This window comes from Pseudopipra pipra, chromosome 8 (assembly GCF_036250125.1).
Source record: "Pseudopipra pipra isolate bDixPip1 chromosome 8, bDixPip1.hap1, whole genome shotgun sequence".
Taxonomy (NCBI): Eukaryota; Metazoa; Chordata; class Aves; order Passeriformes; family Pipridae; genus Pseudopipra; species Pseudopipra pipra.
In genome coordinates, this window is record NC_087556.1 from 18,762,125 (window position 1) to 18,786,590 (window position 24,466).

Here is a 24,466-nt window from a genome sequence, read left to right on the forward strand (position 1 = left end):
CTGAGGCAACACAGGCAGTGGAAGGGATATGCCCATGATACTGCTTCGGGTAGGGTGGCACTGCGGTTCCTCAGCCAATGTGGATCGGGAATGCGAGCAATGCAGTCCAGGCAAGTGCACAGTGAGCACACAGCATTGATAATAGAGCTCAGCTCCTGATTCCATGAAACATAAGCTCTTAGCCTCCCACTGATCCTTCCTGATACTCTCCCCAGCCAGCACACACATACATGTGATGGGCCCAGGCTCCCAAGTGTCCTAGTCAATCGTTAGGAAAAAAATGGAGGAAGCTGTATTTCCTCCAGGTCCTCTACTGCCATTTGGCATGGCTGCCCGGCTTGTGGGTCACATCCCCTCCCCCAGACTGGGGGTATCTGGCATTTCCTAGCACATCTGTTATGATAGGATATCGGCTTTTATTTTCTCTCCCAACCCCAGAACTTCTTTTTCCTCTTTTCTCTCCTTTGCTTTAAGTTGGGTTTGAGGTGTTAGATAGCATGATGAAGATGCATCTGTTCTTCCTTTTCCAGCTATCCAGCTTTTGGTGTATGGCAATACCTCTCCCTCATTTCAAGTTTCCTGTTTTACAACTTTGTTAATCATTGCAGGTGACCTCCTCAAAGGTTTTTGAGTGTTGGAGGTCTAAACAGGTTTTGTCACCAGCTCCTCCCTACCCACCATTATTCTGGCGGTCTTTAAGGAAGAGAAAAACACATCATAAACATTGGGCAAGGGAACTTCAAATCTCTCTGCTATCCAAAATCTGAATATCTTCTACTTAGTACACTTTTAAGCATTTTTGGAACACACGGCTAAAACAAAACTGGAAAAATTACAACAGGAAGCTGTCAGCAGATACCACTTGCTTCTAATCCTGCTAAAGCTATTCCTATTAAACAGCTCCATCATATTTGAGAATACCACAGTTTCACATAGTGGTTTTCTTCAGTTGATTATAAACATTCTACAAATGAGATCAGTACCATTATTCATTATTCTTTTTTTTCTTCAGTGCAGACTTTCAGGCATGGATGGTGGATATGACTATCACTGAGCAGCAGAGCCCAGACTACAGCTTCAGGGCTGCTGGCTGCAGTAACTGTTTCATCCATGATGCCATGTGAAATCCAGCCAAACTTTCAGTGGCATGAAAGTGCAATAGGAGCAGACTGCTGTAGGTGCTTCCAAAACAGCAACACCTGGCCTTTCATAAGAACATGCATATGCATTAAAAACCCAAATTGGAAAAGCAAGCCTTTTAAAAATAAATATTTTAATTATCAGTCATCACAGAGATCTGATCCACCATGGGGCAGGCAGGCCCTGTCTGTCTGGAAGATCACTGTAGTTACAAAAGACACCTACAAGTGCTGACTGCAACTAGGAAATAAGAAAGGATATTCCTTTCACTACACCTGATTTGGAAAGAAGCATAAAGATTTCACACTTCTGTTGCCTAAGCATCCCAGGCCATACCTAGATAGTTTTAGTTACACACAGAGAAAATTACGTTAGCTAGGAGGAGGAACATTTCACTTAGCCAGAGTGTAACTGCCTCTCCCTTGTTGCTATCTGTGACTATACATATACATAAGATAGATTATATATATACAAGACCAGAGAGAGCTGGGCCTGCAAGTTGCAGTGGACATGGTGGAAAAAGCAAAAGGCAATAACTGGGAGACTCTCAACTATCACACCAGCCAGGTACTCCAGGCTTGCTTCCTTTAATTCTGTACTGAACATTCAGTTATCATATCACACATCGACTACCTGAAAGGCAGGCATTCCTTTGTGGAGATCTCTAGTTAAAGGGGAGACTTAGATGCTGATAGCACCTTTATTTTCATAGGCATTTGCACTGGCTAAGTAGATCAGTGCCGAGGGTGGTGAGGCACTGGAACAGGTTGCCCAGAGAAGCTGTGGATGTCATCCCTGGAAGAGTTCAAAGCCAGGCTGTATGGGCTCTGAGCAACTTGTTTTAGTGAAAGGTGTCCCTGCCAATGGGAGGGGGTTGAAACAAGATCATCTTTAGGGTTCTATTCTGCTTTAAAAATGCTGGGTGGAGGCTTGGCTTATCTTTGTAGCAATGAAATTAGTATAGATAACACTAAAGTAAAACATGAAATTGAAACTGTCATTCCTAATTAACTCCTTCCATAGATACTCCTGTTCCACAGGAGTATAATTGAATGTGTATAAGCATTCAATTAAGATAATTCTAATTCTGAACAAGAACACCCAGACATTCAATTAAAAATACAAAGATTTTTTTTAAGAAAAGATTGAGACAATTTAATGATTTCAAACTTATTTTTTCATGAAAATATTTCTCAATGTTTGACACATCCATTTAGGGAGCAAATACTGTCTGTGGTTAAGAATCAAAGAAATGAGGATGGGTGGTCTGGGAAGCTGAGGGAAGGGAAGAATTAGAAGAATGTTCCAAATAAACTCCAAAGATATTCTTCCCAAGATGAGACCAAATACTGTTTCTGCCCACGCAGGAGAGTTCTAGCTCTTCCTGGATAGCAGGCAGAGAAGTTATTGGCAATGTTGAAACCGGTTGCAGGTCCAAGGGAAGTGATCCCCTAAGGTTAATGTGCTGGTAATATATCAGATGCCACCTGCATCACCTGGAAAAATGGTGCTAGTGAGTTCCAGCAAGAAATGATGCCAGGTCTCCAAGACAAGATCCCAGATCTGATCTCACTTATGGATCTGCGAGACAGGGATCAGGCCAGATCTACAAAATGGCCTTGGATCCAAATATGCCTGAATGGTCTCTGCTAGGGTCCAGCCCTATTTCACAAAGCATTATTAAGGTTAGCACAATGCTGACCTTCACTCTGGGCAGCATGTACATGTGACAGAGTAGAGGAAATGTTAGTTACAGGGTATGGACAGGATTTGACTGGAAGGGCCCTGAGAGCATTCACCTTTCTGATCATTTGACTGCCTGAGCTCAGGGCCAACATAGAGATAGCAGAGCTGAGAGCTGCCCCTTCCCTGGCTGCCCTGGGATGGAGCGCTCAGAGACAGGTCTGACATTTCCCGTGGGAACAGATACTAAGCTGAGCATAACAGGGAAGATGTGTGAGATGGTGGTGACTATTCTGAAACCTGGTGACAAAGGAAGAGTCGAAGTATTGCCCCAGGCAGATCTGCTGTGTTTGTGACAAGGGAGAATGAAACATCTGAAAGCAATGAAATACCTAGTTCACTCCTGTCATACCCCTTTCTATGAGGGAATCCCACCAACTGCACAGTATGCTGCACCCAAATCTAGCAATGTTTTTCATTCAACACATGCTGAAGCTGAAACACTGGAGTAGCCCCATATAGATTAATGAGCCCATTTTTCCCTTTGCTCAAGCACTGAGCTGAGTAAAGGCCTCCACACCCAACACCATGCACGAGAAAGCTCCATCAGCATTTTAAATAAAGAGAATGGTGGTGTGGAAAGAACACGTAAGCCAGGATAGCCACTGCAAGGACATTCCTGGCAGATTTTACATGTCAGAAATACACTAGCCTGAATTTGGTGATGTCAACTCACCTGTCAAAAAGGGGTTTCTCTCCACAATCAAAAGAATCCTGCAGATCTTTGACAAGGTTGGCTTGTCCAGGCATCCGAAAGAGCCCCTCCTCTGTAAGACCTCGCTCCCGAATAAAATCCACACACTGTTCCACCAGCAGCGGGGCCAAGCGCTGGCCATACTTCCGCTCGTACTGTACGGTGTCCTCCAACCGCTGTCCAAAGATCCCTGACAGCAGAGAGCAAGAAAGACATCTGGGTGTCAGCTTAAACTCCTCTTGAGCTACCGCTCGGGGCTTACAAGGGGGGGAAACTTTCACGTGGAGGGGGTAGCCTCTGTGAAGGCCCAGTTTCTAACAGACTCTGAAGAATAAAATTATTTTTAAAAGCAAGAATTATATGATGAATGATTTTTTTTCCTCTTCTTAAGAGTGCTTCAAACTATCCTCTGCCCTAAGCTAGTTCATATCTCATACACAAGGAAGGTGGGTTTAAGATTATGCTTATGGTAATCCACATCTGTGCTGAGTTTGAATTAAGTAATTATACTTTTATTGCATCTTCTGTCCTAAGAAGACCAAAACAAAGGCTACACTGACTTTATGGGACTCATTTCCTTTCTGCATGCACTCTCCTCTTAGGCTCTTCTCACACAGCTGCCCGCCAGTAGTTTGCAGCTAGCCAGCCCTACAAGCAGCAACCCCACTAGGAAGGGATTGCTAACACTGCAGAGTACAGCTGTCAACATTAGAACTGGCTATTGTGAGAATCTCCCACCATCTTGGGAGACCCTTTCTATATCTTTTTTTAATTAAACTTGCTGAATGAAAATAAATAAAAAAAAAAAAGAGAAAAAAACCAAAAAAACAAATAACAGTAAAACGCATGCAAAATCCATTGCCCTTTCTACTAAAAAGTGTGTGCTATATTTCTTGCAGCTTGGAAATATCAAAAGCACCAGATACCCTAAAACGAGACCGGCCTAGGTTAATTCTTAAGTCAGATCTACTGTAGACACACATCATCAGGTATGAAGCATTGTCTCTTTCTTTGGGGAACATGAAGTTCCTGGCCAACACCAGCTGCTGAATGCCACTACTGGCACCAGATCTTTTGACAACAAGGGGCTCAGGCTGTAAGAGCCAGAGGCCTTAGTTCAATTCCTGCCACTAGGAAACTGCTCCATGTAAAAGGACAGCCACTGAGTTGTGTTCTGAAATTCTAATTCTAACACTCCACAGTGTGTGGTGGAGTCATGGAGGACAGCATCCAAGTTAATCACGTTTTGGTCATAAAAATTCAGTAAGTGAGGGAATCCCAGAATTTACTGAATTTCAGATGACAAGAGACCATAGCAGATAGGAAATTCTATTTAAAGATTTCTCAAAGCAAGAGGAAGCTTTCTACAGATATCAAGATCTTCAGATTGTTCATTCAGTAGTTAAACCTGCAGCTCTAAAAAAAAAAAAAAAGCAGCGTGCAATGTTGGACTTACACTGTTCCACAACCAATAGCCAGATGCAGTGTTTAATGGCTGCACTTATGTGCTTATACCAGGCCAGGGAATTTGGTCATTTCTTAAGGCTCTACTTACCTTCCCGCTAGTGACCACGTGTTCCATTTTTACTTTAGTGCTATATTCATGAGAGGCTGTTAACTTCTGGCAGGAAGCTTCCTAATGCCTGTTCACTGTTCTTCATAGGAGATACCATGTCAAACCATACCTGCTTTCTATTTTCAGTCCAACCCTGCTGAATCCTCAGTGAAACAAACCTTTTGTTATCAGTTTCAACTCCCAGAATGAAAGCTTCAAGAAGGATCCTGAATTCCAATTTCCTTTCCCTGCCTGTTTGTTATACATTAGAAGACAGAAACCTTCCTTACACCACAGCCTACACAACTGCATTACAGTATCAAAGCCGAAGGGCCATGAAAAGTCTCAAAGGAAATTCCCTCATCCTGGCAGGAGGGCATGCCCCGGAGCATGGGAGCGACTTATCTTTATCACTGTATATACTGGATTTATTGCAGAGTAAAGGTTTTACTAGTTCTCATTTCTAATCTGTTTGAATTTTCACTGAGTTGGGTGTCTCTGAAGTTACGTTCTAGGATAGGGAATGTCTTTCTGCTTTTGCACAGGTTGCTTGGTAATCTCATCACATAATCCCTGCTGTCATGATGGGGCATATCCATTTCCTTTAAATGATACATGTTGTTCACTCTTCTAGATGCAAGACATATAGGTTCAGGGAGGTCAGCCCGTGGTAGACAGCAGCAGGGCAATAGCAGCCCTACTTTCTCAGATCTCTACTTGTTGAATCACAGCCCTGTTTTCTAATGTGTCTGTTTAGAGAAGAGTGTGGGAAAGAAGTAAATGCTCTGCATTCCCCAGGCATAAAATATATATAATGTTTTTCTAAAAGCTCACGTTCTGGTGTTCTAGACTTAACTCAGATCAAGGACAAAGGCAGTGTCAGACACACACGTAAGCGAGCACACACAGAACAACTGCAGGCATAATCTCCACTGAGGCTTTGTCTACTTTTCCCGAGCCTTGGCTGGTCTGTGGTCAGCAACATGCTCTAATACATTTCAGGCAACATAAGTCCTTGCCTTCAACTTGGAGCACAACAGCTGTAGCTTTCTGTAGGTACAATCAACCTGTGAGTGACTTCCGAATAACAAGTGGACTACAGTCAAACAGAGACCACTGACACAGAGATTAAGGAACGTGATGCCAATGAAACAGAGATAGAAAGGGGACCTGCTTTGAGACTCAGATGGAGCAGCAGGTGGACGCTTCACAAGCACAGCATCACCATTACTGTCTGCTGCACATCCAGATGTTGGGGATCCCATCTTTCCCCCTTCTCGCACATTGAGGTCAGTAACACCTTTTTCTCCTGGATAAAAACAACGATCTTTGGAGGAAACAAAGGCACTGAAATACTCTTACACTGCAATACTGCTCCACCTCCCTCCAGACCATTTCAAATAGGTAACAAAAAAAAAACCAGGCATGAGACCAAAACTGACACGACTGAGGATGAAGTTGACCTATCTATCACATGATGAGTGAAAGGAATTGGCACAAGTGTGGGTTTCTTCTTGTGTGACAGTGGGGGCTGAAGGGCTGTGCAAGTGGGATCACACAATCCGCACAGGTCATTTTTTGTGGGAAGATGACTCTGAAGCCATTGCCAGGCTGAAAGACTTCTCCCAGCCCAGCTCTCTTAGGTGCCTCCCACCTCGGTTTGGCAGCCCCACTCCAGCTCAACCCCAATTGCAGATCCATGCATTTTCTTTACCTTGAATCCTAATTTTTCCAGGAAAGCACTAGAGAAGATCACCAAGCATTGCACAGACCAAATATTTCACCCAAGCTAAGTCGGTTGCTAACTGCAACTTTTCCTCTGTTACATTTTTCCAGTTACACTGCATCTCTGTTTTTTCTTTATCCTACTTTTTTTTGCTGAGCCACAGACAAGGACCACCACAGATACTGCTCAGAAGAAAGACTGTTCTCAGGCCAAGTCTTTTGGCAGTAAGAGCATTATGGTTGGTGTTTAGAGAGAAAAAGCACAGAGCTGCAGCAAGAGTGGGACTGGAAAGTTGGTCTTGGAGAAATTGTTCATCTGTGCAGTGGCTGCAGAACTTGTCCATGGCTTAGAAAGGGAAAGTGGTGCTAAGGTTCATAAAAGAGGAAGCTAAGAGCTATCTTTGGAGTGGGGCTGGAAAGGGACTGCCAAAGGCAAGCTGGAGATGCTGACAGTTCCAGGCTTGCAGAAATCTTTCATGTGGGCATCTGCTGGGGGACCTTGATGAAGCCTGCCCCTCAGGAGAATTATCACCAGGGCTCTCACAACCACACTGCTAACAGATGTAACAGATGTGCCTACTTCAGCCTCCCAGGGCTAAACAGGGCACACTGAGGAAGCGGTGTCCTGCTAGCCCTGTAGTGTTCGTCTCACCTCAGTCAGGTCTCAGAAGAGCTTGTCAAACTATGTACTAAAATGTCCGTGAAACTACCAGGTTATGACAGCATCTCCGGGTCGGACAGGGACTGCCCTGCCTTGCAAGGAAAAGCTAATGTGGAGCCAGTCACACACAGCCTCATCTGCTGGTTCCTCGAGGCACAGGCCTGTTTTTAATCACTGGGGCCTGCAGCTGAGACTGAACTTGGCAGCGCTTCACTCCATTTGATGATCCCGCTGGAAGACATTAAAGTCTTTTTCTTCATTCAGAAGAAGGGGAGCCAGTGCCATCCAGTCACACTCCAGACAGAATTAGGCTGGAAATAAAGCCAAAAGATTGCTAGCAACCTAAGGGTTAACTTTCCTTGTCATACCCTTATCTATAGTTAGGCCCTTTTGTTTGGTTTCAAAGCAGAAAAAAACTCCAGCATGCCTGGAACCACATCCTTAATCTCAGAAAGATTCAAGAGATACAAAAAAAAATGGGCTAGCAGAGCTACAGAATTTCTTTCCTCCACTCCAACAAGCTGCCTCTGTTCTTTAAAGATTTAGGTGACTCTTTGTGGAAAAAGCGAGCCAGGAATGATGTACTGACTAAGACACAGACAGGCTTTCTGTCCTGGCCTGAATAGCTCACCCACCAGCTCCAGGCATACAAAGCCTATACATTCAGCTATGCTGTCCAGACATGCAGTGGGCAGGAAAATATATGCTCTCTGCTACATTTTTCCTCTTCAGAGCTCTGATTTCAACCAAAATAAACTAAAGACAGAGATAAAGTCAGGTTTTGAGTAGATTTTTTTCATGGGGAGGACTGAGGACTCCGTATGTGCTTAAAGGGGGAAAAGTCCAGACACACCTACGTCAGCTGTATGTACAGCTTATTACACACACGTTAAAAGATGTGTGGGAAGATAATCAGGCTTACACCTGGATGCTGCTGTACAACAGAACATACACCCGCGCACGCATGTGGTGCCTCACAGACAGGCAGTTTACGGATATAAAGATTGTGTACGTGCTCACCTGCACAGGTAAGTGCCTGCTTTTACCTTCCCACTTTCATTCTTAGTTTCCCATTTATCTGTCCCTCTCACACATGAAAGCACTGAGAAAAAATCACGGGCAGATATTCAGAAATGCATTTGCTTCTACAGCACAAAACACACACAAACCTATAACTTGTTTCCCCTCCCCTAGCCCACCCAAGCACACACTATGTGAATTACTGCAGCAGCAACAGAAAAAAGAATTGCATGGAAGGAGCCATATGTACCTAAGAAAAAGATAGTCCTGAAAAACTAAGCATTCTAGTCAGCCAAAGAATTCAAGAATGAGGGAAAAGAAAGGAAGCAACAGATAATTAAGAATCAAGAAAAAATTATGAAATAACTTGCTCATGGTCACAAAAATGGGTCTGTGGTAGAACTGTGTGTCTTCTGACACTCCACACAAGGACTAGTTTCCATATACTAGGAGCTGATTGTTCTCAATCACATACATCCATTTAAATATTCTATCTAAAAGCAAAGAGAAACACTCCTCCCCAGAACTATCTTCAAATGCTAGCTTGGTCTCCACTAGTATTTTTGGCCATGGGACAATGACTCTGTCCTTCCCACTCTCTCCCCCTTTGTTAAGTCAGCTCCTATTTTAGATTCTTAGTTGCTGTCTAAGGCTAAACTCAAATATCTGCTTTTCCTCTAGAAGGAAAACCATAACAAATCTAAAGTCTGGAAAATCATCTCATACCTCTCGTTCTTGTGCAGCTCTCTGCTACATGACAGGCGCTGAGCTTCAAGCAGAAACCAGGCAGTGTCAGACAGCAGGAGCGGCAGAGAAAGAAAGTCCTGACTTCAGGCATCAGACACATTCTGGGTCCCAGCACTGGCAGCTTTCCATTCACCCAGCGCTTCAGAGCGGAGAGCAGCCGATCTGCCCTGGGAGATAATCTCGGCAGCACATCTGGTCTTAGCTCCACAACTCGGCATTAATTATGACTTGTGCAGAAAGCATTTGAAATATCCAATGAGATGCAGAGCTCCCCGGCTCGTTCCGCACAGAGAAGGAGAGAGGAGAAAGACAGGCAGGTAGGGTCTTGCCCACCCTCGAAGCGGCCGCCAATGTAAACAGCAGCTAAGTATGGGTCACAAGTTTTAACAAAGGCATCCCCCATCGGCTCTGTAATATATTCATGCTCTAATTGCTTGTCAGATCTATTCTAGATAGCTGGAAAAGCTGAGCAACAGTTGCCGTCTGCATGCCACACTCTGGATCCCTTCCTGATACAGGCAATATTAGCTGTGCTGCAGGCAACCTGGTGCCCTGGTCTGGCCCCTGATCTGCTCGCAAAGCACCAGAACCAGAAACCTCATTTTGGAGGGGAACATTTCCCCAGAGTAGCCTTAGCATGCTCCAAGAGTACCTCTACAGCTCCGGGACATGTTAGAAAGTTTTACAAAGCTTAGGAAAAGCTACAGTCCTTGACCTGTGCAGGTTTTTTGGTACTTATAGCCTCTGTTTTAGCTTTTTACAGAGAAATTGCCTGACAATTAATATCTCAGCTAAATAACTGGTATGGGAATGAACTAAAAGCTCCTTATATGTGAACCAGTACCCAGTCACTTTGCTTGCAGGAAAATATTCACCCCTCTCAGCTCCTCCTCTCAGAGAAAGAAGCCTGTAGTTAAGAAAAAGGCTTATCACACAATGCCCCGTGCAGTTATACAGAGGTCAGCTCCCCATCCCATTCACAAAATGCACTCATGTGACTACAAATCTGCAACAGCCACTACCCAAAACCTTTTTCACGAAGCTTCTGGGTAATTTTATCAAGTTTAGCTAACTACTTCTCCCTCTGCAGGGAAAAAACAAAAAAAACAACAAAGTTATCCCTGTCCACAGCTGCTCATCTGCTTCAACTATTAAAATATGTCTGTGGTCACTGTATAGAGCACATTCATCTGAACTTAGTGGTCCAGCACTTTCTTAGCTACACTGTGGCCCGGCTTGAACACACGTGTCAAAGAAGACACTGACCCAGTAGTCAACCCTTGAGATTCCAGTCAGTGAGACAGTGTTGTTCCACAACAAACTTCTCTACATTCTCTGTTCTGACCAAAAAGCTCCTGAAGAAAAGAGTACCCCTCACTACAGGTGAAGGCAGTACCAGGATCAAAAGCTCCAGTTCTTGAAAATGGTATGATTCTTGGGGCTGTCCTGCGCAGCGCCAGAACTTAGATTTGGATGATACTAGTGGATCCCTTCCAACTCAAAATATTCTATGATTGGCAAGGTAGTAAGGCATTCCTCAGCTATTCAAGGTATACCCTGAGTAGCATGGCATTGCACACCTAGACTCAGAAGCTCAGACAATACACTAGACACTATTTAAAGCACACTACAGAATATTTGGAAAGTGATGGAAATCCTTAAACAAAAGGTACAGATGAGATCCTGGGTATTCCTCACCCTTTAATTATCCTCTCTTCCCTTGTTGTGAACACAGAAAGCTGCAGGTTAGGGAGAGCCTGCCTACAGTGCTAACTCTTCTAAATGGCAGAGACACCACCAGGATTTTTGGCACTATTCCCTGGAATAATATCTCAAAATGTGTCCCATCTGTTAATAACATTATAGCGCCTAAGACTCAGTGTTTGGGATAGGAGCCCAGGAGATAGCAAATGCAGACTTTTATTCTTCCATTCACTGCTCCATTTCTGTTTCCCATCTCTCAAAACACAGAAACAAGGAGGTATCCAATGAAATAGAAAGTCGTGCTGTTTAACGTGGATGTTGTTATATCCAAAGTATAATTAACCTGTGAAATTCACAGCGTCTCTGTGGCCAAGGACACAGCATGACTCAAAGCATGATTAGACTTCTCCAGAGCCTATAATGCTATGAGTTGTAAGAAAGATGATGAAACTGATGCAAGCTCAGATTTCTGAGTTTTCCAAACAGCAAACACAGATCTCTGGTGAGAGAAAAAAGCTGGAGCACACGCTTGCTCACATAAGCATCATAACTAAAGCAGAAAATGGCAGCTGCCTCAATTTGTTCCCTGCACAAGGTAACTGTGCAGCTATAGGTGTCCTGTGACAGCAACATTGTGCTACACTCTCCAGTTACCACTTATCTTCTTACATGAAACAACCCTCAGTCCCTTTAAAAATGTGTTAAAAATTTGTGACTTAGTCTATAGAATATGATGAGACTGGAATAAACACAATATAGATATAGATATAAATATAAATTTTTTCTTCTTGTTGGATTTCCAGGTCATACTTGGATCCTGCTTTCTCTGTTAACCCCATTTTCAACAATGAAATCCAAGACTCACACATAATCACTGGATTGCAGGGGCTGAAGACTCCAAAAGTATACTTGACACTGCAAGAATTGCAATAAAATCCAAAGAGTTGTCCACATTGCATATAAACTACCATCTGGTAGTTTTCACCTGGAGATCTCCTCACACACATGTGCCAAGGAGAAAAGGGGTAATGGAGATTGAACTCCCTCTTTCCCCACTTGTATGAAGTTTTTTAACTGTAGAAAAGTTTACCACTTGGCAGATCTTATTTTCTAAAGAAGAACTTAGGTTTATTAGACAGTGAATCTCACATGAACTTGCTGCTGGGAAACTGGAGGCATTTTCTTTCCCAGTGTCATTGTAGGGACAGAATCCTAGCAATGCTCTCATGACCTAGCACCACTGCAGTTACTCTGTTGCAGGTACTGGAACATAGAGAAAGCATCCTGCCTATATATGTCACTACAAGCCTCAAGACTGGCTGGGAAGTTCACTACAGCTCACACAACCTCTGAAAATCCAAGCATGTTTTAGGCTTGGCATCTAACTCAGGTGAAATTCAGTCTTGAATCTGGTTGCAACAGACAGGATTGGTGAACCTGCATGAACTCATAAAATATTCCTCCTCGTCTCTGATTGTGAGCAAACTTGTTGGCTTCTACAGCTCTAGCAAGTGCCCATAGGGTGTGGGTATTTTTAGATACAGGCTTAGCGTATTAGCTAATATACTCAAGCGGATCTGAGGGAGTTCAGAGCTAGGAAATTGCTCTATTTGTACAGAAAGGGCCTAGTATCAAAGTTAGAACCAGAGCTGAAGTTCCCTTATTTTCAAGAAGGTTGAGCCTTATACAGGCTCATTTTTTAATCCAGGTAAGCACAGGCACTTGAACATCTTATATCTGCTGAAAGCTGGCAGTGAATTGGCTCCAGATCATCAGTCCCAAAGCTGAACTCAGCTGGAAAGACTTTAGCAGTATGTCCTCTGTACAGAAAATTTCCCTTCCACTTTCCTCCCTCCCCAGACTCTTTGGTCAGAACCTTCTCCAAAAAAAATTATGACCCCACCCCCCTCACCTGCTGGGGTCTCCACCTTTACTGGTGAAATTAAATCTTCTGAGAATAAACAGCCTTCTGCTTACTGACTGATAAAACAGTTCACTCTGGGTTAAAGATTAGCAAATAGCTATACTCACCCTTCCATGACAGCAGATTCTGCCTAACCTGTGTGAGGTGTCTTCCCAGCTCTCCAAAATATGTCAGAAAAGGAACTGTCTAAGGAGCACAGTAAATTACCCTGCCATGGACTCTGACCAGTTTATGCTCTAAAATTGAGATTTTAACTGTGTGCTCAATGAGAAAAGATGATAAACAAACCTAAACATCACTTAACCACGGATTCTGAATCCAGAGCCCTGTGTTTATTGCTCTGTTTCTCTCTAAACAAAGGCAAGAGTATTTAGAGAACAAAACATCAAGAGCAACAAAAAAATGCCTTTTAGCAAGCAGTGATCTGGACAAACGTGCCCTGGAAAACTTCTTTCTTCCCACAACCTAAGATCATATTTTACAAAACCTTTTTGTTTACTGACTCTTGCATATGTCTCTCTATGTTTAAAAAAGAGCATACCATTTTCATAAGCTATGTCTGTAGAAAGCACCTGACCAGCAGATCATCTCTTTGAAGTGTGCTGCATGTTGATGCCCCCAATGCACAGAAAACTTTACAAAAATTCTGGGTATAAGTAAGTTAAAAAATAGTTATGACATAGTATAATTTTTGCCACCAGTGTCTCATCACCAGAGATAGATGAGAATTCCAGCTGTGGGTTCAAATGCAAGGATCATGGAGTCTGAAATCTGTTGCTGATCCTCATCTCTAGTACAGAAAGAAATTATTTACCTGGATTTCTGGCCATCTAGAAACCTGGCAGGGCCTGTGATCTAGACTCACAACCAAAATTTAGCACACCAGGCACTTTTACCCATTCAGAAAACCAAACAGGTTTATGTCTGGCAGCTTTTGCACATCCCAAGACTTCCCATATCCCAAGGTTGAAAACGCAAGCACAGTCAGTCACTGAGATGCAGACAGGATCAACACTGAACACACCAGATGATTATCCAGCTCAAACTTCATCAGAAATACCTCTGTCAGTCTCTAACTTGCAATTGTAAAACTCACTGCCAGGTAAATTGTGTATGGTTTCACTTTTTTGTATCCTCAAACTCAACCAGTGGTGAAAATCTGTTACCTAATTCCCATATATTTTTCTTTATCCTCCACCGACCAACTTAAATCCTCAATCAATAAAAAGCACAACTTAACTTACAGCTTCACCACCCAAGCAATAACATCATCTCAGTTCCAGCAACAGCTGAACTTGACTGGCTCTGCTTGGGGAAGCGATGTCATTTAGTTTCAATTTGTAAAGTGGATAAATATTTCACTAAATTTGCTAGGCTATAAAGAACACTTCTAGACGAGGTAAACAGCTGAATGTTCCCTTCTCTCACCTGCAACTCAGAAGGCATGAAGGGGAAATTGCAAGTCCAATTACATGATGATGAAAGAGGAAAAAAAAAGGAGCAACTGTGGAGGGTAGAAGAATAACATTAGAAAGAAAATAGGAAAAGAGAGACAGGGTGGATTTATTTGTTCTTGTCTCCTAAATGGTTAAAATTGCAACTTGCAAGGAGCAGGTTACCATTCAGTAATCACATATCCTCATAACATTCATCAAAGGACTAATACACAGAAATTAAAATACTTGCCTGCAAGCTGAGAAACACCACAATAACATGTTTGTCCCATTAATACACAGTCAGGATGTGCAGTGAGAACCATCAGTGTTTTAAGGACTGTCAGCTTTCGGACATGAAGCACAAATCTAATGATTACAGGAGTGGTCTCACTGAGAAACCACCAGTGTAGGGGGTGGTGTTGGTCAGACCAAGTGCTACAGGCAGTAGGCACCAACAACGTGACAAATGCACTGTCACCTCTCCATGGCTGAAGAGAAGAGGAAAGCAATCCATTATTGAAGCAAACACAAGCCTCATCATATTTTATCTAAAGCTGAACTGCTCCTCACAACACAAGGCATATGAAGTTAATGACTGCCTCCAGAAATCTTTCTTCGATTGCCCAGGTAGACTTATCTTCTATGAACACAAATAATTTTATTTTTAATCCATATGTTATTTTTATTGTGACAATGAATTTCACATTTCAATTGTGCTCTACAGGAAATTCAATTTTTTTTGGTTCAGACCTCGTCACTGTGCACTGTTCAAATTCTCCTTAGATGTGTCATTTTATCCATCAGCCCTTCCTGCAATTTTCTCTTTTCCAAGAACATTTCCAAAGTAATTTTTTTGAGGAAATGGATTCAGATGGATACATTTTACATCTTAATTGCTTATACAACCTCTGGAATACAAGACCAATTCAGGGCAGAGCTTGTATTAAAAATTCTACCCTGAGCTCAAAAAACCTTTCCTAGCACAAGTTTCATTCAAATGAAAACATACCCATATGATGTTTCATTTTATCAAATCAGCATTTCCCAACCAAAAGAAGTTCCATCAAGCGAATCCCATGAAAAGCTTTACTCTGTTCACCTGCAAATGTTACAAAGTCATTTCTGTTTGTAGTTTTTCTCTACCTGCTACCTGGTTGAGCAGAGGCACCAAGAAGCTGCCTGCCATTCCCCAGCTCGGGGTGCCTGCTCTTTGGTGCCCCAGACTGCCCACAGTAACAGACAAAGCACTGCAAATTCATTCTCCTGATGCCAAACTGCATTATCCTTCAGAAGCCACTGGGACTAAGCTGGCTAATGACAGCTGGAGATGGTGCTGCAGTGCAGAACTCGTGCTGCTGCCTGGGGCTTTTGAAACCAGTAGCAGGTGACTTTCTCCCTGTCAAGCCCTGACACAGTACTCCAAGAAAATTAATTTTTGCTCTGTGTTGACCAGGCTACTGCATGGTCTCCACTCAGAAGCCAGACCAGCTTAGGCTCTAATACTGAATGGCACTGAAAGCTTTGACCCAGCAGCTTTAAAGGTGAAATACATGCAAGGAGCAGGGGAGCAGGATGTGACTTCTAAAGGTAAGATCTTCCAAAGTCAGTAAGGAACACCTTTTGCCCTTGACACGCTTCACTTTTGCTTTTAGTTTTAGACCCTTTCATCAAATATTTATACACACTGATAGGAACCATTCTGCACCTTCTCTTCTTCAGGTTAAACAATCCCAGCCTCCTCAGCTTCTCTTAGTATTTTACTTGCCACAATCCTTTAATCATTTGAGTGGTCTTTCACTTGACTCACTCCTACAAGCCCATGTTCTTGTCCAGGGACACCAGAACTGGACAAAGAACTCCAGATGTGGTCTTACCAGCGCTGAGGGGAAGGCTTACCTCCCTGAACCTGCGGGCAATGCTCTTCCTAATGCAGCCCAGGAACCTGTTGGCCACAAGGGTGCATTGCTGGCTCATGTTCAACTTGTCCAAGAGCATCTCAGGTGCTTCTCTGTAAAGATGCTTTCCAGTCAGTCAGCTCCCAACATACACTGTTGACTATGTTTATTCATCAACCTCAGGTGCAGGACTTTGCATTACTCTCTGTTGAACCTCATGGAGTTCCTGTTCACTAATTTCTTCAGCCTGCTGAGACCCCTCTAAATGATGACACAATCATCTGATACACCAATCATTCTTCCCAATATCATCTGCAAGCTTACTTGAGAGTGTACTCTGTCCCATTTTCCAGGTCATTAACAAAGCTGTTAAACAGTACTGGCCCCAGTGTTACCCTTCACATCCCTAACCAAATTTAACTACAGGCGTCCTTTTCCTAAGTCTGTTCCTGCATGCTCAGTTTCTCTGTATTTCCCCTCTTAGGTCACCGGTCCCTGCTTCCACTTCTGTGCTTCCTTTGTAGGTAATGAGCTCTGTCAGGAGCTCCTTATTCATCCATGCCACCTTTGCTTAGTTACCTGCACAAGGAGGAGTGCTGTTCGAGCTTGAAGGAAGTAATCCTTAAAAATCAACATGGTCTCCTGGCCCCCTCCTCTCTCCAGGACCACATCCCATGGGATTCTTCCAAACATATCTCTGAGAAGGTCAAGGTCCAGAGTTCCAGACAATTTTTCTATCTGCATTCAGAGTGGCTCTTTTACAGACAGTCATTGTCACCTCAGGCAAGTTAGCTGATTGCTCAATACTTCAGATTCTTCCTTTACAGAAAATGAGGACAATCGCCTTTCCCTGCCTCAAGGCAGTAGAATATGACAGTAAAATATTCTGGTCATAAAGCATTAATAGAAGACCCAGATGTATCTGACAGAGATAAATTTAAAAAAAGAACTTTATCAGATCTTAGATCTTAAAACTTTCTTTGTTGTAAACAGTTGCAGCAGCAAAATCCGCTCCCAACTCACTTTAGTTACATGCTGTATCTCAGTTTCTATATCCAAAAGTGTACCATCTGCTTGTGATACCTTTGCCTGGGGCAAGGCTAACCAGCACCTCCTTACAGATGATTCATGCATCCCCTAGTCCTGGGCAAATATCTGAACTCATAACCCCCATCATCTTTGTCTTCCTCTTCCCTTGGCTGGGCCCATCTCCCAGCATTAGACAACAGCAAAGAGCAAACAGTGATAAGCTGCATCAGGCGCCAGCTATCTCTGTGCAGAGATAACAGCACCTATCAGGCACAACAAACACCACACACCTGCGGGAGCCTGCACAAGGGAAGCCCACCCTCACACCTAGTGAAGGGGCACCTCTTGACCCAGTCAGGAATCCTACTTGAGACTGTCAGTCAGGGGTAGCCTGCTAGCAACAAAGGGAGCAGAAACCTCTTCTGTCTTCACAATGGGGAAATAACAGAAGCCACCTCCCTGCTCTTCATTACTGTGGTATCTTAGCATCTTAAATTCACTGATATGGCTTTATACTTTTGATGCTCTTACTGGAAAATTCCCATCTTGCAGGTGGAAAAATTAAACTCAAGACTCCGAAAACTTAATCCTAGCTTCTAAACAGTCTGGCATCCAGGGGGACATGCATCTAATACAAAACCTGACCCTTCACAACAGATCATGTTTGCTCTCATGCAGGTGTTATCTGAAAGACATTTACTCATCCAAAGCAGGATTCCTAATTAGGCCTATGTAGGTCTAGTCTTCCATTTACTCATAGGGACATTGACCCAGGAACTAAATTACACCTCAGAGACTTGTACCCTAGTTTGTAGCTCTCCCCTGGTTGCCAAAAAAAAAAACCCCAAAACATTTTCTGCGCTGTTTGCTGGCAGAAGAAGAAAGAATCCACACATCATGGTTTATCTATATGGGAAAGATGTCTGGAATTAACGATAGTAGAGTGGCTTCCTCAGTGGACAGTTCCTCAGACCCCACCAGTTAAAAGCTGACTATTCCTCCTGAGCAGAGAAACTTCCTGAAGTTCTTGCAACGCAATTCCTTTGTCACAGGGTAAAGCTCTCCATGCTTGCCTAAGGGAAACACATCCCTTCCAACTACTTCACCTCCCCTGCATCACAAGTAACTGATGAAAGCTTGGGATGAGGAGGAGGAGAAATTAGGATAAAGTAATGGAGAAAGAAAGCGGCTGAGACGTGTATTTCTGGCAGAGGAGCAAGGAACTGCTCACGGCAAGACAGAATATGTAAACAGAAGAAAACAAACACAAACACAAATCAAGATTAACAGAAAATTATTCTGTCCCCATGGATTTTGGCTGTGTGCTGAGCTGTGATAGAGTTATGCCACTTGGCTTTCAACTCAGGCACCAAAAAGCCCAGGCTTTGTATCTCATGGCCAAAAATTCAGTCCTAGACACATTCTGCTCTACAGCTGATGGAAACAAAAATAAGGAAGGCATGTCAACTGAGAGGTGCGTAGAAGAAAAGGGATTTCCTTTTAGTGGCTGTACCTCTTCAGACTATAAGTACAGTACCCTACATGTACAGAGCTAGGAATGACCTCCTCTCTCCCCCAACTACACCAAATGCATCCACCTTTGGAAGACACTAGCAAGGTCATTCTCACCCAAGCCTATGGCCACAAACCCTTTGCATTTAGCACTACAGCACTGCTACAAGCACTTCACATGAAAGAGCAGCTGCTGAACAGCATGACTGTAGGACACAGAGGGACTCTCCAGATAAGCTTTTAGTGGTGTAAACTTGGAACAAAATTTGTCACAGAAGTAAAAAGGACCATAGGAAACAGTTTTAATCACCCTCTGTCAGAATGTGCTCCAAAACTTACTTCTATCAAGTCACTGTGACAAACTTTTTTCTTTAAGACAATCAAAACATACAGAATACTCTCAAATCACAGTTTACAAAATCTTCTGGTCTGAATGAGATGGGCTAGACTCAAGAATTAAGGAGCCTGAAACTCAAGGAAACTTGTTAGAAATTATTTCCCTGTAAACAAGACAGCTCTTCTTCAAAAGACTCAGGAACTCTCGGATTTGTTTTTAAAGCCACATTTGAAGTGTATTTCAAAGAACACATTCCATATGGCTTTTAAATCTGAATGTGTCTCCTATTATTAATTTGGGATCCTCAGCAGCTTTGGGGAGTTTTCTGTTTTATTTTAAGAAGCCTTTGCTGTTGACCTTTAAGCACAGTTCATGTGCTTGCAGCAACATATAAGAAGGTACCCTCAACCCTTTTTATTTACCTTTCTTCAGTACATCAGCAAAGATTACAGTGCGGTTAAGCCCCCCCCCTTTTATCTTTGCATAATTCTTTTTACACCATATCAGCCTTCTCCAGGGCTGGATATTTGCATATTAATAATGAAGCCTGCTTTTTAATTCCTCCCTTTAGCTTAATATATTAAATAGTGTTGATAGATAAGACTTGGCTCTCAAATTAGTGGTGGTAGCAAAGCAGAGTTTAAATTATTCAATTAAAACAGAGACAGCTATGTTTATTGTCTTCCCACATTTGAATTAAGCTGCAATCTCACTCAGAGAAATTGCCCTGCTCTGATTCTGATGGAGAAGGTGCAAGCTTGATCATTTCCCCAGACTGCCTAAAAATCATTTGGAAAAATTGGTTTGAACATCTTCACTGTTTCATAGTTATTGACATTCCTATAAATTCTTTGCAAAGTGCAAAGAAACTGAGGATGCAGCTCCACAGTTCTTTAAGCCAATTTAAGTGTGGGTTGCAGTCAGAATGAACAAGCTCGCTCTCTTCTACCCCATCATCTCTCCCCCATGTCCTCATTGTGTTGGAACTACTAGTCCTGCAGCTGCATGGTTAGCAGGACCAAGGAATCAATCTACTTTCAAACTAATCCTCCACCCTTTTATTTTCCTGCCAGGTCATTTCCTACTGCACAGCTGTGTAACCACTAGTGTGAGCAGGATGAAACCTGGTGGGAAGCCATGGTTGCAGTGGGAGAAAAAACCCACCCCTGACAGTGTTTAGTACTTCTGTTAGCTCAGAGAAGTGACCACAGCATAAGAATCTGCCCATGCAGCTTGGACTACAAAGCAGGCATAGCCAAGCTAGCCTCAGTCTGCTGCATTTCAGTAGTAAGGCAGAGAGCTCAGGTCAGACTGATTGCCCAGGGTGTACCCATATTCTTGTGTAGTTTTAATCCACAGATAGGAAAAATCAATACATAATTGCACTTATTTCCAACTCTGCAAACTCTCTTCCACAGGGCTTAAGCCAGCTCTCACTGACATCTGAAACAGCCTTTACACTGACATTGATGGAACAAGATCAAATCTGCAGCATGTGAAAAGAGCAACAAACAGAAGCTGCTGTATTCCCCCTTGCACTGCTGTAGTGCCCCCGCCCACTTCCACATCCTCATGATTTCATTTTATGGTTCTATGGTATCTCATAAAGTCCCAGTTCCTGGAATCAATGTAAGAGTAACAGTATCTGCCTCAGTTAAAGGAAAACCAAAATGTCATCTGATAGTTTTGCAGAGAAGTTTAGAGGTACAGAAGAATAGCCTATTAATTAGGACAATACTACCCCTTAAACAGACAAATAAAAAAAAAAGGAAGTCCATCCCTACTTTTATGCCATTCTGATGTTTTTGTTTTTAAAATACTGGGATTTTTAATTATTTATTATTTTAATACTTAAAGATGTCTGCTCTGAAACTACTTCAAGAGACTGTTCAAAACATGAGCAAAAAAGGAAGCCAAATTTGCACTGATACCCACAGTGCTGACAAAACATGCCCTAAAGATGGCTGTTGCTAGAACATGTAGCGTTTGTCATGACTGCTTCCTTTTTCCTCACAGTATTTCTTGGATGCACATTGCAAAGCTGTAAAATACACACTATAAGGTACACTACAAATGGCCACAGAAATACCAGCTCAGATTCTGAGACTTCTGATGGAAGACTTGCACTGAGCTCAGAGACTAAAAGACCCTTCATTGTGGACTGGAATTCAGAGTGAAAGCGAAACAAGCACATATTCATGTTTGAGGAGAAATCATGGTAGACCCATTTCTACTAATGAAGAGGGCTTGTTCTGCCCACAGCACAACAGCATCACACACAAGCTCTCATATCAGATACAAGCTAACTTTTTTACATACGCCCTTTCTGCTAAGTGAAAGAAGGATCTAGGAAAAAAATTGCATCAGTAGAGATTTTATCTCCTCCAGACAAAGCAAATGCTGCTACACAGAAACTCCAAATTTCAAGAGTCACTTAAAAGAAAAAGGAAAAAAAACAAACCAAAAACCAACAAGATAAAAGTTACTAACAAACACAAGGTCTTCTTGGTGACCTTGTGGTATTTGAGCCTCCCTCAATTGCATCAAGGTCACTTTTCTCACCCCTACATCCAGGAAAACTAATAACTTCATTTCTGCAAAAGTAATTGTATTACCTAACCCTTATCTGGTGCTTTTTTATCTGTACCCCTCAAAAGATGTCGACAGCACTATCTGCATATGATAACACTATTTGCATGAACTCCATCAGTAGCATGGAAGTCACTTCAAAGCCCAGTGTCCAGTACCAAGCCAGCAGCTGCTGTCACCAACATGAACTCAGAAGAAAACAACTGTGAACCCTTGTTCTATGCTAAAACTACATAAACAACTCCTATCTAATCTACTGACTTGAGAATTCTAAGACTATGGTACAATATCAATAGCAAGAGTCTGGATTTTTTGTTCATTTTAACTACAGGAATTGTCAGCAGCTGTATTACCTTACAGGTGTTCACTCAGCCTGACCCTGGTCTTCTTCAGGCTACACCCCCCACTAAAGCCAGTGGAAGCTTTGCCTTCTCAACTGGGCCCTACATTAACTAGATTAAAAGTTTTGCTGCCTCTGGCTGGTATGGATGTTCAAGGTGGGCATCTGCCCTTATGGAAGAAAACTGAGATAACTGGATAGACTCCTTCATGTCCATAAGGATACAAAAGGTCCACAGAATAATTTGCTGTAAAGAACTGAGTAGTGACAACAGCAATATGTTTGTTATCACCACCCATTTCTGAGTCAGTTATACAGTCTGCATGTGCCCTTCCCTTCCATTCATGTCCATCCCCTGGCAGGAGGGGTGTGGGGGGAAATCAACCCAATCTCCTTGCTTCAAAACACTCCAGACAATCAAGAGCTTATCTAGACATCTCAGTGATTTTACAGTGTTACACATATCCTAGTATCACAAGAATATGTTTTACCTTGAGGCAAATGTTTTAATTTATGTGCATGTGAGCTATTTGCAATACCTCCACCAAATGGAGCCCATATAACCCGTCGGATGGCTTTTACCCAATCTTCCATTTCGTTCTGGGAATTAGCCATGAGCAGGAAAGCCTCATGATTGACAGGCATCTTTTCCCGGTCCCCTGCGCCACCTGAAAGACAGAATACAAATCTCTTTTAGTACCTAGTTCAGAGGAGAGCAACCAATGCTTAAAACCACTAAAAATCTGGGCCCAAATGATCAAATTATTATTTTAATTGAGCAGTTTTACACACAATTCCTACACATGTGCTGCAGCACCTACAAAGCACAGGTTAATAGAAGATCAAAGCAGAAGTGTAAAATGGGCATTTCCAGTGTGGGAACCTGGAGATGTTATATCTGCTGTCTCAGCAATAAGAAAGTGAAAGCACAGGCTGTAAGATCCCAGAGGAAAAGTATGTAATTAATTCCACATACCTGAGCTGAGATATTGAGAGATTATTACCCAGAAAGGGGATCAAGAGAACTGTAAGACATTTTAATGCTTCAGATGCAGAAGTCACAAGATTATCCACTTTACCCAAGTCCTAGGGAATTTCTAGTCTCAATATAAAGAAAGAGACCCATTCTGATTTTGAATCCTATTCAGAAGAAAGTTAAGACCGGGAATATGAATCTGACACTTCCACTTGACACAAGAACTTCAGGAGCTACTAACGTTGGCACACAACATCTCAGAAAAGTACTGGCCAGAATATCAAATCCACTCAAGCTGTCACATGCATGTGTCACCTGTGGATACTTCAAGACTTGAAACATTTTCACCCCTCTTTTCCTGTTTCCTTTTTAGGTCAGCACTCACTTCAGTCAATTTAAATCTTCCCCTCACCCCTCATTTTACGTTCCAGAGCTGGATACAACCTATGAGTGAGTACCACATAAATGCACAAAAGCTTTACAAGAGCAGCCTCTGTATGAAAAGGCTACTGATCCCATCCAACACAGCAGCTGCATCACTGGGGGCTCCAGGCTTCTCCATCACCATGGAAACTGCTTTGGCTTTGCTAAGGAGATAACATCTGAGCTGCTGTGTCACTATCATTTCTACACTTACATGGATTTCAGCACCTACTGGCAAGCTAAAGCTGCCAGCCCGTGCTGAGCAGCTGAGATTGCCTGTCCATGGAATTCAGAGATAAGAGCAGGATGACGGTATGCTGTGGTTTCTGCAGAGCTGGTTTAGCTTACACAGAATGTGTGCTTCTTAAATCCTCTCTAATCTGGGCAGAGGAGCAATCTGGGAGCTGCCTGCAAGCCAAGGAAGCACTTTTTCTTGCTATTAATTGTTTTCTGGCCTCAACACACTCAGCAGCATATGCTGATTTGCAAAGCAAAAGTGGTAAAATGAGATATGTTGGGAAGTATTTTGTGGCTCTCTAAGAAGCTATTCACTGAACTGGGAAATTGAGGCAATCTTTCAGTAAAGAGGAGAAACAATGGCCACCTGGGACTAGGCATTCAGCTTAAGAAACAAAAGCCACGATGTTTTATCCCCCGTGTATCCAGATTCTGCTTTTTTTCCTCATAGCATGCTCTTGGACAGTCTCCCATTTTGAATTTACTGAATTATTCATATTCTTTAAGATATATGAAGCAGAACAGCTCTCTAGCTCAAGGTTAGGATGCAGGCATCTGAACAGATCAATGTTCCACCTTACTCTGCTACAAGGATGACATACTTCATCCTTTGCATACAGAACAGTCAGAGCAGGAAATTACAGTCTGGGAAACTCTTGTCACCGCCTAAATCTTTTACCAACATACTCAGCCTCATGATGAAAGCAGAGCTACCTTACCCAGTAGACCCATTACTGTGCCCTTTTTCACAATCACATATTTTATAGGAGATACGATAG

The 24,466-nt window shown here is 42.7% G+C and overlaps 1 protein-coding gene across 7 annotated transcripts in view; it reads right to left on the bottom strand.

The window, feature by feature from the left end:
* ARHGAP22 (Rho GTPase activating protein 22) overlaps positions 1 to 24,466 on the bottom strand; it is a 150,821-nt gene that overhangs the window by 20,068 nt on the left and 106,287 nt on the right. For 4 of the 7 annotated variants that reach the window (XR_010432296.1, XM_064662813.1, XM_064662816.1 and 1 more), the window contains 2 exons: positions 22,543 to 22,719; positions 3,560 to 3,767 (listed from right to left, as the gene is read on the bottom strand). Coding sequence is in view for 6 of the 7 variants with exons in the window: in XM_064662813.1 (XP_064518883.1) it covers positions 3,560 to 3,767; positions 22,543 to 22,719 (385 nt within the window). In the remaining variant the exon portion in view is untranslated. Of the gene's footprint in view, positions 1 to 3,559; positions 3,768 to 9,264; positions 14,877 to 22,542; positions 22,720 to 24,466 lie in introns of those variants that run through there. The other 3 variants (XM_064662812.1, XM_064662817.1, XM_064662814.1) reach the window with 3 other exon arrangements.